We start from the raw sequence: 18,151 nt of genomic DNA, 5'->3' as shown, positions 1-18,151 counted from the left end.
GAGTTACGGGGTGAGGAGGAAGAAAAAAGCATGAGTAATGCGTTTCTTAGATCATGGCTCTGGGGAGGAAAGATAAATGTAAAAAGTCACCCTTGATGGAGACACATACGGTACAACTGGGGTAAATGTAACTTTAGAGCACTGGCGGAGCGGAATCGCAGGGCATTTATTGATCAATGGTGCCACTTTGGGCTGACACCAAACACTACTAAATTTAGATTATTAACTGAAACTGTTATCTAAGAGTTTCAACAAAAGAAAAAAAGTTGTGAAAATATTAAATCAGAAATGGATCAAGGTTATGCAAAATGAACACCATCAAAGAGGTGGTAAACCAGTTGTATTTGAAGGTTTGTGTTCATGCCTAGTTAAAAAAACAAAATTTTTAGCATATTTTTTCTTTATTTATTATGTTTCCATCCTCCTAAAAACAGGCAGTTCCTGGCTGTATGAAGCCCCTTGCTAAGAAATATGCTCAGATAAGCTGACCCAGTGTGTTGCGATTCGCTAACCACCTACCACATGTTGTCTGAAAACATCACGTCCCTTACCATTACGGGTGTATTGCAAACATTGAGGAGCCTGTAGCTATAGGAGCATGTAAGTAAACACTACATAAAAGCTCTAATCGAAGATTAAATTACACTGATCACACAAACGTCAACACTCGAAGTTCACTGGTGAGATTAATAAAAAATTTGCAGGTGTTTGTAGGCATTTGTCAGATAATTATGAATGAGCATTTTGCTAACTGGCTAACAGAGCCAAATAGTGTTGTCCTTTGTTTACATCCTTGCAATAGACAGTTTCATCGGACGCACGTGCTGTGACGCGATTACGCGTCTGGTCCGAACTTTACTTCCGGTTTCTGTTCATTTAATGGTCTGACTAGTTGTTGAAACTAAACTCTTAAACAAATAGCTCGTCGAAAATAACAAATGTTTTGGCTTCCTAGGTAATCTACGTGTTGTTTATTTTGCTTGTTATTAGGGCTTTTTGTAATCGATTAATCTAGCACTAAATCGATCGATTAATCGAGTAATCGGATAAAAATTTTTTATGTGTTTTTAAACAACCAAAACAAATAATGCATAACGAAAATGACGTGGCTGTAAAATGTTCAAGCATTTGGCTTTTATTTCTAAAAAAACAGAGGTATTTGGCTCCAAAAAATAAGCCTATTTATTTCAATTTTTACCCATTTAGTGTTTATAAGTGCCAGTGCCAACAATTAAACACTTTAATTTATTAATATGCACAACAGGTTTCATGCTGTAATCTAGCCCTGACATCAAAGTAAATATCTGGTTTATGTACATTTCTACACTTGGAGTATTTACCATCAGGCTACTAACATATAATTTCTGGGGTGAGCCTATTTGCTATGATAACAACTTGTGTGTATGCGCGCACGCGTTCTGTGCGTGAGGAAGAGTGACACCCCAGTCAGACGTTCAGTTGCTTCATTGCATTTTGGTACTGCAGAAATACATACATTACTTTTCAATAGAACGCTGCATTTGGTTTGCATCACTTGCATTGCGGTGCATTTTAGGTTAAGAATCCGTTCGAAAAATCACAACATCACGTCCCACTGTATACAGTGAATGCATGCTGAAATTGTTGTTGCGTGGCTACATAAAAGTTTAAGCATATGTGATGCATTGCGCGATCGGTCTGACTCGCGTGAGGGAGAATAACTTCATTATGCTAAACTCCAATAAGACAGAGATTATTATTATTGAACAAAATATGTCAGATTACAAGTTGCCCATATATGATTGCACTGTGGTGCCGTTTTGGTACACACACCTGTAGTGCATGCGTGTGTGTGAAGGGGTTCTTTTTTTAAGCTATACTCTCCTGCAATTGAACATGAATACGTTTACTACTTAAAAACATCAAAGCTAAACATCATATCTAGTCAAACCGCATAACGACATCGCTACAAATACAGTATGGGATTAAAATCAGCGGAAGCTACGTTACCTTGTTTCATCGACGCTCGCTTGGTGAAACGGCAGTGGATGTTTTCGGTTCAGATGCTGAATGTAATGATAATGTAATGATCCCAAACTTTAGACATTCTCTCTCTGCCGTTTATGGACATATTCGCTCCGCCATCGCGCCAACTAAATTAAAAATGTACCACACGCTATGATGTGCTTCCTGAACATTGAACAACGGTCCGTGTGAATCAGATCTCGGCGTGTGTAGTGCGCGTCATAGGAATTTAACGAGGCTTCGAGGCAGAATTTTTGCCTCTAGAAATTTTTTGAATCGAGTAACTCGATGAATCGTTTCAGCCCTACTTGTTATATAAATAAACTACTTTAAAAGGACTTTGTTGTTATTTATTCTTAGCGGAGTTTACCGGAAGTTACGTGTTGACCACGAAAGCCGCTTGTTTATGTTGTTACTGCTAAAACGGTCTATAAAATAAAAAGTAGTCCAATATGGCCTCACCCGCTTTGTAAAATGTGGTCAGGGGCATGGTTTATGTAAACTTTGGGGTTTGTGATGTCACTAACCCAGGAAGAAGCTCACTGTGGTTTGCAGCCGTTCGTTTGTAGTTTATGAGAAGCGATTTCTGTGGATTAAGTTTTGAGCGTTGTAACTTTTCAGATGTTGTTTATGTTCAAACAGCAACATTACACACTAACCGAAGTTAAAGGGACATTCCACTTTTTTTGTAAATATGCTAATTTTCCAGCTCCTCTAGAGTTAAACATTTGATTCTTACTGTTTTGGAATCCATTCAGCTGATTTCCGGGTCTGGCGCTAGCACCATAGCATAGCTTAGCACATCGATTGAATCTGATTAGACCATTAGCATCGCGCTTAAAAATAACCAAAGAGTTTTGATATTTTTCCTATTTAAAACTTGACTCTTCTGTAGTGACATCGTGTACTAAGACCGCCGGAAAATTAAAAGCTGCGATTTTCCTGGCAGATATGGCTAGGAACTATACTCTCATTCTGGCGTAATAATCAAGGACTTTGCTGATGTAACATGGCTGCAGCAGGTGCAGTGATATTATGCACTGCCCGAAAATAGTCCCCTGCTATTGAAAGTAACCAAGGGGACTATTTTCGGGCAGTGCGCAATATCACTACGCCTGCTGCAGCCATGTTACATCAGTAAAGAGTCAAGTTTGGAACAGGAAAAATATTGAAACTCTTTGGTTAGTTTTTAGCGCATTGCTAATGGTCTAATCCAGGGCTATTCAATTAGTTTGTCGTGGGGGCCAGTTCATAAAAAGTATCTTAAATGAGGGGCCGGAGATATAACAGTGATGATGACTAAATTTTTCTACATTTAAACATATTCATGTTGTATTTTAAAACTGCATAACAACAAAATCAGTGCATTGTACAATAGGCTTTTTCTACAAACATGTATTTTGAAACTGCATTCAACAACATTAGTGCATTGTAAGATGTCAAAGTAGGCTTTTTCTACATCCAGACATGTTTGTTGTATTTTAAAATTGCATAACAACATAAGTAAGATGCCCAAGTAAGCTTTATTCTACATTTAAATAGGTAAATAAGATCCATATCACACTCATTGAGAATTTAACTCATTTACTCATTTCAGTGCACATAACAAAAAAGTTTATAATATGGAACATAATTGTTTTATGCTGTTTTTGTCAAAAGCTAATTAATACAGTACCCCTTTTTAAACTACAACAGCCATCTTAATAACTGGCAAACATTAGGCTACCTTCTAATAAACAGAATATGTTTTTAGATTTCGCAAGAGCAGTAAAATCAGGTGTATGTTTGTCAGCATGATACGCATACAGTGGTGCAGGTGCTGGGCTGTGAGCGATAGGCGACTAACTGTTACTCGTTTTAATTGCATTCTTGTGTGAGAACGATGACTCGCATAATATTTGAGCCTTTGTCTGCTTTGAATTTTGGAGAAACTCCAGGATCTTTTTGTCTAGTTCACAAAATCGTTTCAATGAGTTTCCTTTATCTAACGTTAATGTCATTGTGGATAAGCATAAACATATCAGACAACAATTGTCGGAAAAGGCAGTGTTTTAAGCTGAAAATACAACAAATAAAGTTAAAACAACCATAGAGTCCGGTCTCTTAACTCACCACTGTCTGTCAGCTATCGCGTCTTGAGACGCGGGCGCGAGCGGGGGAGGCGATCGCTTTGAACTTGTGGACAAAGCGCGAATATAATCACGTGACACAGCTGCTCGCACCAGTCACGTGACTCGCGCTCTGCAGCTCATGCTGCATGAAACAGACGCACGCGCAACAACTCGTAACTGTACGGCCCGTTGTCTAACTTACTAAATTTATTTTAGAGATGTCTTTTTTACATACTACATAAAGGGCCGGATCAAATTACCTTGGGGGCCGGGTTTGGCCCGCGGGCCGCCAATTGAATAGCCCTGGTCTAATCAGATTCAATGAATTGTGCTAAGCTATGCTAAAAGTGCTAGCGCCAGACCCGGAGATCAGCTGAATGGATTACAAAACGGTAAGAATCACATGTTTATCTCTAGGGGAGCAGGAAAATGGGCATATTTTCAAAAAAAGTGAAATGTCCCTTTAAAAAAAGTGAAATCATAATCAAGAAGGCCTTTAACAGTACAAATGAATGTGTCGGTGAATAAGTTTCCAAAATAACTTCCTTTGGTCTCATGCAGCTGTTATAAAGTTTCTCACCAAATAGTTGAGTTGGGTTTGCACTGGTGGCTTTCTCATAGTTGGTGAGGCCTTCATAAATGACTTTCCCTACGGCAGCATACAAACACTCCAGCTCTTCATATTTTGAAGCCACAGAGGATGTGCCTGGGGAAAGAAACAAAACATACTGAAAAAAAGGCTTCCAAAATAAGCACAACCTGGATACGTTTAAGAAAATAAAGAAATAAGTAAATAACAAAATGTTAAATTATTTTATTTCCAAATTGAAAATGCTAGTAAATTGCATTTTTGCATCTCATGACAAAATTTCCCAACACAAAAACCAATATGGTTTAATGTTATTAATGTGCTGCATATACAGTACTAAAGCTTCGCAGCCTATGAGATTTAAAAGATTTAACAAAATTAGCACAAACATTCAGCACATTTCTGACTTTTGTAATGTCTTATGTGTAGACAGTCAAGCTGTTTATTTGTCTGTTGGCAGCTGTAGAGCGTAACACTAGCCTGTAAATGATTCCCTTTGACTGCATCCCGCTCTCTGGATGTGCTTTAAATCAAATGAGGGAATTATTGTTTGCCCTACATATATCCACAGCTATGCTCAACTGAGACCTCCAGGAAAAGATATTGCATCAGTCGTGGCTGATCTACTCACTGGGCTCTGTAGGGAAGGTGCTCATGAGCCTGGACAGGAGGGTGTGCACCGCACGCAACACTTTAGTGTTGCCGCAAGTCATGCAAGCTGCGATGCCGCGCTGCAGGGGCTTGAAGTGAGCGAGGATGGCCGGAGGCTGCAGCACTGACAGAAGGAAGCTGAGAATCTCCAGCCCTGTGCAGATGTTGGAGAAGTTTGCCTGGGCGGGCTGCTCCTAAAAAAATAAAAAAACAGAACAACATACGCTGGTAAATTGGGCACCTAAGGCATGTTTATTTTTGTAATAGGTTTACTTTGCATTTTAACTTAAATGAGAGTTTTGAAGGGAGAGTATAGCAAAAAATGAAGATTACGCCATGATTTACTCACCCTCAAGCCATCAGGTACACATATGTCCATCATCTTTCAGACAAAAACAATTCCAGTTATTTTAGAAAATGAGGGCAATCGATGCAATTTTATAAGAAAAATATATCAAAATCCTCCACCATTTTTTTAAAATCCTTGTTTTAAGCTCTCTCCTATGTACTTCCGCGTTAGTCACTAAGCCACTACATCACTATGCATCATATGCTGATACTCCCACGTAAATGCATAGGAGTCCAAGATGGCGTTGTTACCAGAAGCTTTTTATTTTAGTTTGTAAAGTTTTTAATATGGATATTTTTCTTGAAAAATCACATCAACTACTCTCAGAAGACCTTTATTAACCCCCTGGAGTCGTAAGGATTACTTTTGTGGAGGATGGGCGCACTTTACTGGGCTAAAAGTCGTGGACCCTGTTTTCTACCGTTATAAAGCTGGGAAGAGCCAGGACATTTTCTAAAATAACTCAAATTGTGTTTGTCTGAAAGATGATGGATATATGTATCTCGGATGGTTTGAGGATAAATCATGAGAAAATGTTCATTTTTTGCTGAACTATCCCTTTAAAGACAAAGTAAAGCAAGAAAATTGGGACATATTTCAAAGTGGATTCTAACATATACCCTTCAACACTAACACTAATGCACTAGGGATGTTAACAATTAATCGATCTTCGATTAATTGTCGATAATAATTAAATCGATAAAACTTAACAATTGTCGAAAAAGCAAGCACGTGTGTGAGGTGCCTGTGCAAAGCACATACAGCCGGTGAAAAAAAATGAAACAAGTGCGCAGAAGTTAAACTAGCCATGATCACAATGATGCTGGGCTCACAAGGCTAGCTGCTAGCGCAATGAAATGGCATCAGCCGTGGATCTGATAGGGTCCGATAGAGGGATGCCTGAAGATTAACACAGAAACACGCTGCTATACACAGGGTAGGAGACCAGAAGCCGTTTTTAATGAACAGATTAAAATGTAATCTTAAATTCTGGCAAGAAACTAAAATGTAAACTGTAAATGACGTTACATCGTTACACTCTGAACGCCCGTAACATATATCATTGATCATCATTATTGACTGGCTGAGGCGCTACACACCAGCCAAGTTGACTGTTGCGGTTTTTTTTTTAATGAAAGGTTGAATTCTTCATAATATAAGCATCTTTCCTGATAGTACGCTGCAGATCGTAGCTGAGGTGACAACGGGAAAAGTGCCCTTCGTGTGCTTCTTGGATATAATTACAACAAATGACTCGGAAAGAGAGGTGAACAACAACTAGAAAAATAACACTTGATGATAATGAAACTTTTATTTTGTCATGGACGCACAGACCTTTATGCGACTGGGCAAAATGCCCATGTGAGGCGGAGTTATACACTGTGTCTATTAGTCATTATATTTCATTACAAGATTAAATTTATGATTTTTATCAAAACACTACCTACATTGACTCATTTTACAATCCCACTAGCATGTTGTTTAGACAAAATAAAATCTTTTAATTTGCGTGAAGAAGCTGGCGTTTTTACGCACACTTTTATGTCATCGGCTATATGCCACTGCTGTATTGCACTGTTACAGTTAACGATTATACGATTGATTGATCGTTAATTTAAACGATCATCGAATATGGGAAAATATGTGAACATTTTATCCAAATATACGGTTATTGTACGCAAAAAAAAAACATTTCTATGGTATTTTCTGACGCCATTTTCTGCAGACATAATTTTAGTGCATACAATTTTTTTTATTAGGGCAAGTAGTAAGACAAAACCATAAAGTGTTATAATGAATAAACCATTAATTTGCGTATGCCAAACAGTGCACATGTTGGTACAATGAATGCAAAATCACGTTAAATATAGGTTCTCACTGAAAGGAGAGACGCATATAATATTGACAACAGAGTTAAATATGGCCCCTGAGGACCAAGGGACCTACAAGCAGATTTGCACAAAGCTAAGCCCAGCCCCTAAATCCTGTTGTTTAATCACTGACAATCCAGCACAATGAGATGATAAAAGGCAATGGGATTTGCGGAGCTGTTCATTAGCTCAGATAAGAGAGCAGCTCACGCCCTCACAGTGCTTTGGTGCACAGAAGCTGAATGACCTGCTTGTCAAACTCGTACCATAGATAGATTGGTACTGACCTATTCTGAAAATAAAGAAATATAGATTGGAGGCATGGCAGTACAGAAATACTCCCCTGATTGGCACAAAAGTAGAGACACTGCATGACATATATACAATGAAATTTGAAAGAGCTAAAATGAGTTTATTGGGAAGGAATACGTAGGCTAATCCCAAAATATAAAGATTATCCGCAACTTGAGCAAAAATACAATGAGTCACTCACTGTCAGTATTTGCCCTTGAATAGACAGCTGAGTGTCACACATACAGAAATAAAGCATGCAAGGTTGCTGCCTTCAAGGCATGCTGGAATGATGGTATTTATGAGATAAATGTAAATGAGCGTCCTAATTACAAGTGGGATACAGATACAAATCTTGGCATACAGAGATTGACGATTAAAATTAAGAATCAGAAGATTTCAGAAGCTTTTGAAACTGATCCTTTCCTAGAATTTTCTGAGGCAACACAAGAATAATAAAATGCTTAAAGAATCAATTACACACCTAAAGCGTGTCCTGATCCTCAATTTATTGCCAAAAAGCTGTTGTCGAAGTAAAAGGAGAAATTGCCAAAGGCATTCATGTTATTCCAACCAAAACAACATTGCAATTCCGATTTCCAAGAATTTTCCATGTGGAATCTGATCTATTGATAAGCAAGGGTAATAAAAAGATTCCTCTCTGCACACCGAGTAACTGGGCCATATCATAAGTGTTTCCATCACAAATGTCTGACACTGGCACTGTGCTGGGAGGTTACAGTAATAATAGTGCAGATAGTTGAAGTTCACAATGCCTGAGAGATGTTTTCTCATATGACAGCTGAATTAGTCACACCGGTGAACTTCAAAGAAAGAAAAATCAGTCATAAGAGCAGCAATATCGATTTGGCGGGTATCAAAACCGCTCTTGGAAAGGCACTGGAGGTAATGAAGATGTGAGAGGAACGGCATATGACAAATGACAGGAACACCAAAAGATCCTCTCCAGGATGAAGACTTCACTCTTTAAACTTTTTTAGAGGACTTTTTTCAAAGATGACAAGACAGGATTCTTTGTACTTTTCAACCCCTTTCCTCCAACCACTTGATATATAATGGCCACTTTTTTCATGACCTAATAAATTCATGGTGGATAAAGTACCACCCTCCAATTATTTTATTTTAATGAATATCAATGTTTTATTCAGATTACAGAAATAATTCAGTGTTTCATATTGATCTTAAAGGCAAAAAGGTGGCCATTGTTTGGTTAACTAATGGCTTTCAGACTCACCACAGTCATAAGGAGCTTGTCGAACCACTGCAGTTTAAGTTCGGCACGAGGCCACATGTCCGGTCTGAGTGCTGTCTTCATCAGGTTCACGCAACGGCGCGACAGCAGCTCACCGGGAGAGCCAGCTACATTAGTGCTTTCATTGACCTGCAAAAGCAGAAATAGCAGTAAACTTTATTTTTAAACTTTTGAGAGATTCATTAATCGGGAGCAACATTTCTTCATTTACCTGGCAGGCAATGCGGATGAGGAAGTTGACCACGGTATCAGTTTGCGGTTTCTCCACAGGTTTGGTAAGGAGAGCCTCGGTGCCCGGCATAGACTGACTGCGGGCGAATACCTGCTTAAACCGACACAAACACAATAAAGCTGATTTATTAAAAAGTGGCAGAGTCCATCAGGACAGAGAGAGCGAGAGGCTGATTTCAGCGGTCACACACAGGCCACGGTTGGTTTAAGGTTTCCTTACCGTGCCGACAGCTCCAGCGGGCGTGCGAAATCTCTTCACGTCCTGCGCAGAGTCGACGGATATTCCTCTTTTTACAGCGGAGGATCCGCTCGTACCCTCGCCTACATTTCCAGGATCTGCATCGGATTCCGTCTGCAAAAATAAATTGCGTTGTAGATCTCGATCATTTATACAAAGCATTTTGTTACATGACATTTATGATAAGCGACAAACCTGCTGGTCTTTGATTCTCTGGAGCTCCCATTTGATGACCACCTCAGCCAGATCCACTGCTAACTTCCTTTGCTCGATAGTCACACTGGGTGTGAAGCCCAATCGCTGCATTGCGCTGATCATGTGCTGAACCAGGTGATGTCTAACAGGGTAATATACCTGTGCACAGAAACATGAGAGGTTTAGGCTAACCTCAGTAAATAGAAAATGCTAATTTAAACATTGATAAACAGAATAAATCCTGATATATTCAACAAGTTTGCGACTTACATAAAACTAAAGCAGCATGATGATTTTAATGTGCCCAAACAAGGGTTAAAAAGAACATGCCGACGTTTTGAGACTAGCTTATTCACTGTATCCCCCAGAGTTATACAAATCACCACATATAAATAGAAAAAGTTGGCGTTATTCACTTATTGGAAGCAGTATGCTAGCTGGAGCCATTTACTTCCAGTCTTTGTGCTAAGCTAGGCTAACGGTGGGTGCGTCAGACAGAGTTACAGCACGCACGGAGATGAGAAAGCTATGCATGGACTTATCTAACTCTGGGGGATACGGTGAATAAGCTAAAGTCCCAAAAAGCCTTTGTTGTATTGTGTGCATGAGTCAACTGAAGTCACATACTCGGAAGTGCTGTACTATAAGGTGCAGTATATGGACCAGCTGAGGAACTGTGTGGCCCTCTTCCACGATAATCTTCCGGGTCCAGTGTGTGAGCATCTGATGGCCGTCCTCCATCCGAGCAGGAACCGCAGGCGTGAGGATTGCCATGGCCTGACGGACGATGGCGCGGGCCTCCATGGTGTGAGCCTTCAGAAGACTGTGGAAAACCTGCATAGAACAGAAACGTCAATGTTTAGTAGCGGTTCACAACAAAAGACAGACTTTAGATAAGAGTAGTGAGTTTTCACCAAAGAGTTAATTTCATTCAGTTTGTTTCTATTACCTGTAGTACAATCTTCTTGTGAATGGCAAACTTGGCGATTATATGAGCCAGTAGGAGGTGGCCGCTGTACTTGCATGCGGGATCCACGCATGTTTTGGGGAGCAGGCAGGGCCAAGCGAAGGTCATGAGACGCCTCAGCTTGCTGTTCCTACTCTTGTTGTTGTCATGGATGTGATGAGGGGCGTGTTCAACCAGCAGAGTGGAAAACTGAAGCAGGTAGATCCTTAAAGAGTCTGCCAGGTCCGCCTGTTTCTCAGGGTCCAACACCTGGAAGAAAATATTTTCAGGGCGACGTCCATTACAAACATGCAGAACATGTTTTCAGATCTATTAAATTTAGTCCCCTAAATCTTTAACATTTGCTTGCTTATTTAATTTTAAAGGAGAACAGGAAATGATGATAAGAGCGCAGTTAAATCAGACAATACCGAATTAAAAGCTAAATTTAACATTAAACGGTCGGTCCCCTGTCAGAGGTGAAAAAAACAAAGCCTAGAAACAAATAGACTGATTGGTTTGCTCTTTGTTATAATTACAGCCAGGAGGGGAGAGACAATCAATTTTAAGCGTGAAATAAATGAAGACATTAACCTCCACCTTTCCGTCTCATCAGATTTGCTTTAAAAGCAAACGCTATGACCTTTAGTGTGGCCTTGACATTTCTGGCCAGTAAAATAACAGCCAGAGGTCACACTAGGTGATCTGGTGACTTGATGAAGAGGGAGTGACAGCACAGCCATTGAAGCCAAATCGGTGATGCTGGCGAAAGTTGTTACCTTGGTGATGAAGACGCTAGTGATGCTCTCAGGGTTGTCACCCTCTGGATTGGGTGGCCCCAGCAGCTGCTCCCCTTCCCCTTTCTCAAAGCTGGACAGGAAGGCTGGGTTCAGTATGTGCTGCAACACCTGGATAGTGGAAACGAGGCACAAGGAATTTTATTGGATACTGAAATTGGAACACTGAAAATCACCCCCCACAGACTAAAAAACAAACCACTTGCGTGCGGCGTGCGCCTACTTGCGTGCGGCGTGCGCCTACTTGCGTGCGGCGTGCGCCTACTTGCGTGCGGCGTGCGCCTACTTGCGTGCGGCGTGCGCCTACTTGCGTGCGGCGTGCGCCTACTTGCGTGCGGCGTGCGCCTACTTGCGTGCGGCGTGCGCCTACTTGCGTGCGGCGTGCGCCTACTTGCGTGCGGCGTGCGCCTACTTGCGTGCGGCGTGCGCCTACTTGCGTGCGGCGTGCGCCTACTTGCGTGCGGCGTGCGCCTACTTGCGTGCGGCGTGCGCCTACTTGCGTGCGGCGTGCGCCTACTTGCGTGCGGCGTGCGCCTACTTGCGTGCGGCGTGCGCCTACTTGCGTGCGGCGTGCGCCTACTTGCGTGCGGCGTGCGCCTACTTGCGTGCGGCGTGCGCCTACTTGCGTGCGGCGTGCGCCTACTTGCGTGCGGCGTGCGCCTACTTGCGTGCGGCGTGCGCCTACTTGCGTGCGGCGTGCGCCTACTTGCGTGCGGCGTGCGCCTACTTGCAACTTGCAAACACTGTGCGCCTACTTGCAAATGCAGGTCCCAGAACCCTGCCCTGTTTTTGCCTTATTTGACCTTAAATTGCCATAGCTTGAGAAAAATGTATTAATGGATTCATATGATTAACGTTTTTAAGCATACATTTTAAATCCCATAAATTGATTAAATGTGCGTAAATTATCAACTTTGGCAGTGCAGAGAAATAAAGCCATTAAGAAGTGCCAATGACAGAACAGATAGGGACAGACACAGTTTGGTGGCTCACAGTGATATTAATCAGTCTGATGAACGCTATACAATACCCAACACTGGTCTATTTTCGACTGTATGTTTGCAGAGCCTCAAAGATCCCAATTCCCTCAACCTTGACTTTCCAGACCTCAGCTCTCGTGTTGTATAATTAGTGTCTCTGAACGCTAATGACTTCTTTTCCAATGTACATTATTAAGACAAACAATACTGAGAGATAATAACCATGTCATACATTTTTCAAGTGTTGCTACAAGTACGATAAAGCTAGCTCTGTGCTTCCCTTTAACAGAGGTTAGAGTCTGTATTGTCAGAGATGATTGCGGTAGTGCATGTTAGCTGTTGCGTGAGTGAGAGTGGGTCTATTCAAAAATAAGCTGCTCCATCCGAGGGCCATCAGGCTGCAGGTGTTCCTTTAATACCCCTCATTCTAATGAGGCCCTCCACTGCTTACATGAGTGATGGATCGCAACAAACCCTCTTTTGCACAATCCATCACATCCAAACCACAAGGCTCCATCTGCCTGCAAACATCACCTTAAACATGTATTCTGTTAAGAGCATGCAGCTGTCAAGGTCTCCTGGGGAATGTTCGTGATGCAGCGTCTGTTTGGCTACGAGGGGTGATTTAGCAGAGCAAATATGCGCTTAGCAATAAAAACAGCAAAGATTATGATCTGTAATGTTATTGTTATTGCTTCCCTTATACCTTATTATTTAAGCATTAACTGATCTAATGACTTCATCCAGGTACTTTTTTATCCTTTATGTGGTAAAGTGGCAGGTTCTGTATATGGGTTTGATTCTTTGGGAATGCATGTATTGTATTATTATGCAATGCCTTGATGCAATGTCAGTTGATTTTGATCTGCTAAACTGTATATTAACTTATTTTCACTTGCCTCCTAAAACCATGTGACAATCTTTAGCAGTGCACTGTCCCAGCAAAAAAAAAAAATCCCACTATCATCCATTTCCAACAACATCTGTGCTTTTTAAAGGCATTGGTTGATGGTAAGATGTGCCAGTCCCTGTTGCCATCTAATCTAGTGCATGCATATTCACTAAATTCCGGTTATTATTAAGCCAGATTAAATGGCCAGCGCTAAGGGGGCATGACAGCAGAAATTTGACCACAGAGGTGCTTATTGTAATGCTGACAGCGGAGTGTGAAAAGTAACACCGTCTACACTGTCGCTGGATCCGTCATGCTTGTGGGCAGCTCGTAATCAAATATCAGAGGTCATTGTAAAGACAAAATTGAGAGCGTTTCCTACCATGTTAAAATTCCACAGATGGCAGATATGCGCATATCCTCACCTTTGCCTTAAGCTCATCATTGAAGTGCGGGTCATTGAACTCCACAAAGCGGAAAAAGAGGGCCCGTTTGTGCGTGATGCTGTAGTTCTTAGGGATCTCCTCCTCCATGTACTCCTTCAGGAAAGTCATGTTGCACAGGAAGCGGCCCGTAAAGGCTCTCAGCAGCTGAAAGAGCAGCTCGATCTCAGAGTAATTGCGCCTAAAGGATAACATACAATTACTGTGTAAAAATCACATTGATGGTAAATACATTTGTTTCCTATGAAGCTGTGTGTACCACACACAACAACGTCTCTATTCCATCAAGAACCCCAACACCCTCCATATGTCATTGGTCCAACAAATAGAACTACCCAAATCAATGCCATTGGGTGATTCTCAAGAAATTAGACTTATGAGGCGTCATGAAACATTTTGATAGAGTAAATGCAAAGTATCAAAATAGGAAGCATACAGTTACAAACATCTCTTCACGTACTATTTTGCACATGATTTCAAATGATATCATACAAATTTTTTTCACATTTAATGGGAAAATTTTCATTACCGCAAGTGTCCATGACTGCATTTGGGTTCTTTGACATGGAAATATTTATAATTTAAAAATCTAAAAAATAAAAAGCTTCAGTGCATGTCATTCTATAAACATTTACAGTAAAGAAACATGTGGTATTTGGTGATCATTGGTAATGTAGAGACAATAATAAGGAACATAAATGTGTCCAAGAAAAAAAGTTTCTCATCCTCCGCAACAATTTTCAATCATTGTTTAAGCCCTCAAGGAACTAACTATTCAAAAAAAAAATTGTTGGAAGGAACAAAATTGACTGTGATACTCAAGATGGCTACCAAGTAAGCAGTTCTTTTTTTTTCTCAAGATAAAAATAGAAATTTTGTTTGTCATAGTACCTAGACAACTTCTTAGTTCTCATTACGGAAACATGAGTTTGTAAATGCATATATTTAATGTAATATCGTGTTGTGGTGATGTTAATTTTTTTATAAGATAATCTAAATTTTTTTTATAATTTTATAGGAAATATGTTATAAATCCTCTAAAAATAATGGTTATAGTAAGTTCCGACCTTAATCTTATATGTGCAAAAAAAGAATTGGCTTCAAGGGCTTTTTAAAAATTCTGATGCTGGACACGGATTTCGTGAGAATGGACACTGGATTTCGTGAGAATCACCCCATTGGTTCAATTTAAATGTAAGATGATGAGTTAATTAAATGAACAATTTCTTAAGAATCACTTACTTGCAGTAGCTTAACAGACAGAAAGCTAGTAGTTTAGGTTCCTTCCAGTTCGTTGCAGCCATGTTGTCTTTGCGGTGGCGTTCTTGGAAGGCCTCGCTGACCCACACACGCCTGAGCTGACTGACCAGAGAGTGCTGTCCCGCCAACCAGCCTTCATCATTTTTCACTATGATGCTAATAATCTGAGGAGCGTGAGTTTTTAACATTTAATATTTCCAAAACATCAAATCTAAAATTAAACGGCTTCAATGAAGACAACTATGGCCAACCTTGATTGCTTGAAACTGAAGGTCCAGACGGGATGTGCTGGTGGAGGGTGACCCAGGCCTTACAGTTGCTGCTGGACCAGCCGGAACCAATAGAGGGACAAAACGATTCGGGTTGGAGGCCAAGACATCTCTAAGCGGCTTCGCGTCTTTGTGCTTTAAGAAGCTCTGCAGAGGTAAGAACAGTAAAAGTTGTAGGTTTCTGCAGCTTAACTGGAAGGGAACATGGAAAGGAAAGCAAATCCCAGGAAAGAGACATATTGATAAAATATATACTTTGTATGCATTGCAAGGCACATTGGATGAAAGGGTGCACCAAATGAATAAATCTAAATGCAAGTTCAAAAACAGCATTTTTAGCATAATCCATTGCCACCACTGATGGCAAGCAATTTTTCATAAAAGCATAACTGTTTGGGCTTATACAAGTAAAAGGCAAAACAATACCATAAACATGCGGCTCCACTGTGGGTCATTGAGCGTTGCCTCCATCATGAAAAGCTCCACTGTTTGTGACGGATGACGTGTCAGGAACTTAATCAGTGGTTCTCTAAAGGGACTGCCCGCCTGTAGGGGTACAAAACAACAAATACTCTTATAAAACTGAAACATTATACTTAACAGCCTTCAAGGAATGTCAATTTAACGTTTAGTTTGCATATCATGGCCTCTGACCTTCATGTCATAGGTAGGCCTAATACCCAAATTATTGATGCAATTAAAGGGGGGTCTAATGCTGCCTTTACACCAGCCAAGATAGAGGCGTCAATCGTGAGTGATTTCAATGTTAAGTCAATGTGAAGACGTGCATCTGGAGGTCTCGTGGCGCAAATGAGGCGTTTAGCCCGGCGTGGTAGATGCGATTCCGCCTCATTCATGCATCCAGTTCGCGCGAATGGCGCAAATAGCATTTCCGCGGCAAACGCGTGAGTTGAAAAATTTGAGCCTTGGCGGAAAAATGCGCCGTGTTAACCAATCAGGAGCTTGCTTTAGTAGTGACGTGATTACAGAAAGCGAGCGGCGTCGCAGAAGCCCCTCCCATGACGCGAATTTCCACATGAATGCATCAATGACTAGAATTTCACGCGCGAATGAAGCAAGTAAACTCAACCTGTTCAAGCGGCAAACTAGGCGCGGTAGATGCGATTTTGATGCCTCAAACACGGCTGGTGTAAACGCAGGGTAATAGTATTTCAGTGGTATTGCATTTTGATTTAACAGTTAAAGAGTTTGATTTCTCATGTGCAAAGAACCATTTGGACATTTTGAGTATTTCTGCACTTCTCTGGGTTAATTTTTTCGACTACTGATTTGGTTGCGTAAAGAGTACTGAAAGTACAGTGAAAGTCCTTATATGGGCACTTCACCTGGAATAGCGCATACACACACCAACCAAAAGCTGACACGAAATAAACGTCACCAAAGAAGTGGGTTTTGATTTGTGTTGGAAATTTAAGCTTGTTCAGCTTCACAAAGAACCCAGCATTATGGAACCCATGGATGTAGTTTGTTTATCCCAGGTAGAAGCGGAGTTGTGCTTGTGTGTTAGTTTAAAACTGGATTTCGATGAAATGGGGCGGTCTCAGTGATAAAACAAGTGGGTCATGAGTCGCAGGCGGTAAGTAAAATGGCATCAAATGTCTGTTTTTTGGCAATCGGCATGTAAGTGCATATAATGTAAACGACACAAACATGTAGTGAATCATAAGTTATACAGAGATAGTGGGATAATGTTTTGTGTGTGTTGCGTGCCGGTGACTGCGCTGTGCTTTTTCGAAAAGTAGCAATCCAGCTGATCTGTCTTTTATAAATCTGATAAAACTCTTTAAAGATATGAAGGATGCAATCCTACTCTATGAGATTAGCAGAAACAGTGTGTGTTTTGTACCCTTTAAAACTTAAAGTAGCATCTAAATGTAGAGGCAATCGACATGTGTTGTACCTCTATGAGCATTGCCCTCTCAGTCTTCATCACCACTTCAAGCAACGGTTTGACCAGGGTCTGCGGAGCAGCTGGTATCAGGTGGAATAGGTTTATAATGGCTGAGCAGATCCTCATTTCCTGTGGGGATGAGAAAAACATATTGCAGTAATGGTTAACCCAACAGCGAAAACCCTGGAGTACCTCCTGTGATGTATATATAATCAACAGGGAAGATCTGCTGGGAATATCAGAGGGGCGAGATAAACAGTTTCTGAAGTTTGAAAACGAATGTGCAGCAGCCATCGCCTAGATCCAAGGGGCATCATATGGTAACAGATTTGCCTCAAATGTAAAACACAGAGATCAAGCACTACACCACAGACACAAAGATACGGTTACAAAGACTTCACCAGCACAGAATAAACACGAGTACAATGAGAGCGGAGCCAGTGGACCACCATCTCACCTCTACACCTTCCATGGCAGGCTGCGCCAGAACAGGAGACAACAAACAATCAGCAAAGCAGTGTGGGTAATGAGTAATGTACGGACTGACAGCATGAATCTGACTTGATGTATGGTGATTCTGTGACGGTACATTCACATGGGACAGAAGCGTTAACGCTTGACGGACGGCTTGTCTGAAGTGTGGCCAACAGCCAATAACAGTGGCTCTTGGCAATACACATGCTCCGGTCTTCCATAAACGTAAATGGCTGGCTTTGCCTAGGTTATTTGCATAAAGCGATCTGATTGGCTGGTGTACGTGTTGCCGCCTGAAAAGTTGAGAAGTTTTCAACTTTCGCAGTGACGCGACGCCGACGGATCCACAATTTAGTTCGGCAACGCTTGACGTCA

The 18,151-nt window shown here is 41.1% G+C and overlaps 1 protein-coding gene across 1 annotated transcript in view; it reads right to left on the bottom strand.

Moving 5' to 3' along the window:
• LOC141363333 (transformation/transcription domain-associated protein-like) overlaps positions 1 to 17,452 on the bottom strand; it is a 59,132-nt gene extending 41,680 nt beyond the window's left edge. The window contains exons 1-14 of the mRNA XM_073865971.1: positions 17,312 to 17,452; positions 15,817 to 15,936; positions 15,373 to 15,537; positions 15,104 to 15,285; positions 13,844 to 14,042; positions 11,529 to 11,657; positions 10,753 to 11,019; positions 10,431 to 10,637; positions 9,804 to 9,962; positions 9,591 to 9,722; positions 9,351 to 9,464; positions 9,122 to 9,268; positions 5,336 to 5,549; positions 4,696 to 4,821 (exon numbers count right to left, since the gene is read on the bottom strand). Of these exons, the coding sequence (XP_073722072.1) occupies positions 4,696 to 4,821; positions 5,336 to 5,549; positions 9,122 to 9,268; positions 9,351 to 9,464; positions 9,591 to 9,722; positions 9,804 to 9,962; positions 10,431 to 10,637; positions 10,753 to 11,019; positions 11,529 to 11,657; positions 13,844 to 14,042; positions 15,104 to 15,285; positions 15,373 to 15,537; positions 15,817 to 15,936; positions 17,312 to 17,452 (2,302 nt within the window). The remainder of the gene's footprint in view (positions 1 to 4,695; positions 4,822 to 5,335; positions 5,550 to 9,121; positions 9,269 to 9,350; positions 9,465 to 9,590; positions 9,723 to 9,803; positions 9,963 to 10,430; positions 10,638 to 10,752; positions 11,020 to 11,528; positions 11,658 to 13,843; positions 14,043 to 15,103; positions 15,286 to 15,372; positions 15,538 to 15,816; positions 15,937 to 17,311) is intronic.
• Positions 17,453 to 18,151: the final 699 nt, after the last annotated feature.

The sequence above is a fragment of the Misgurnus anguillicaudatus genome, unplaced genomic scaffold (assembly GCF_027580225.2).
Source record: "Misgurnus anguillicaudatus unplaced genomic scaffold, ASM2758022v2 HiC_scaffold_34, whole genome shotgun sequence".
NCBI lineage: Eukaryota > Metazoa > Chordata > Actinopteri > Cypriniformes > Cobitidae > Misgurnus > Misgurnus anguillicaudatus.
The sequence above is the reverse complement of the archived record's forward strand: the minus strand, read 5'-3'. Positions and strand labels throughout refer to the sequence as shown.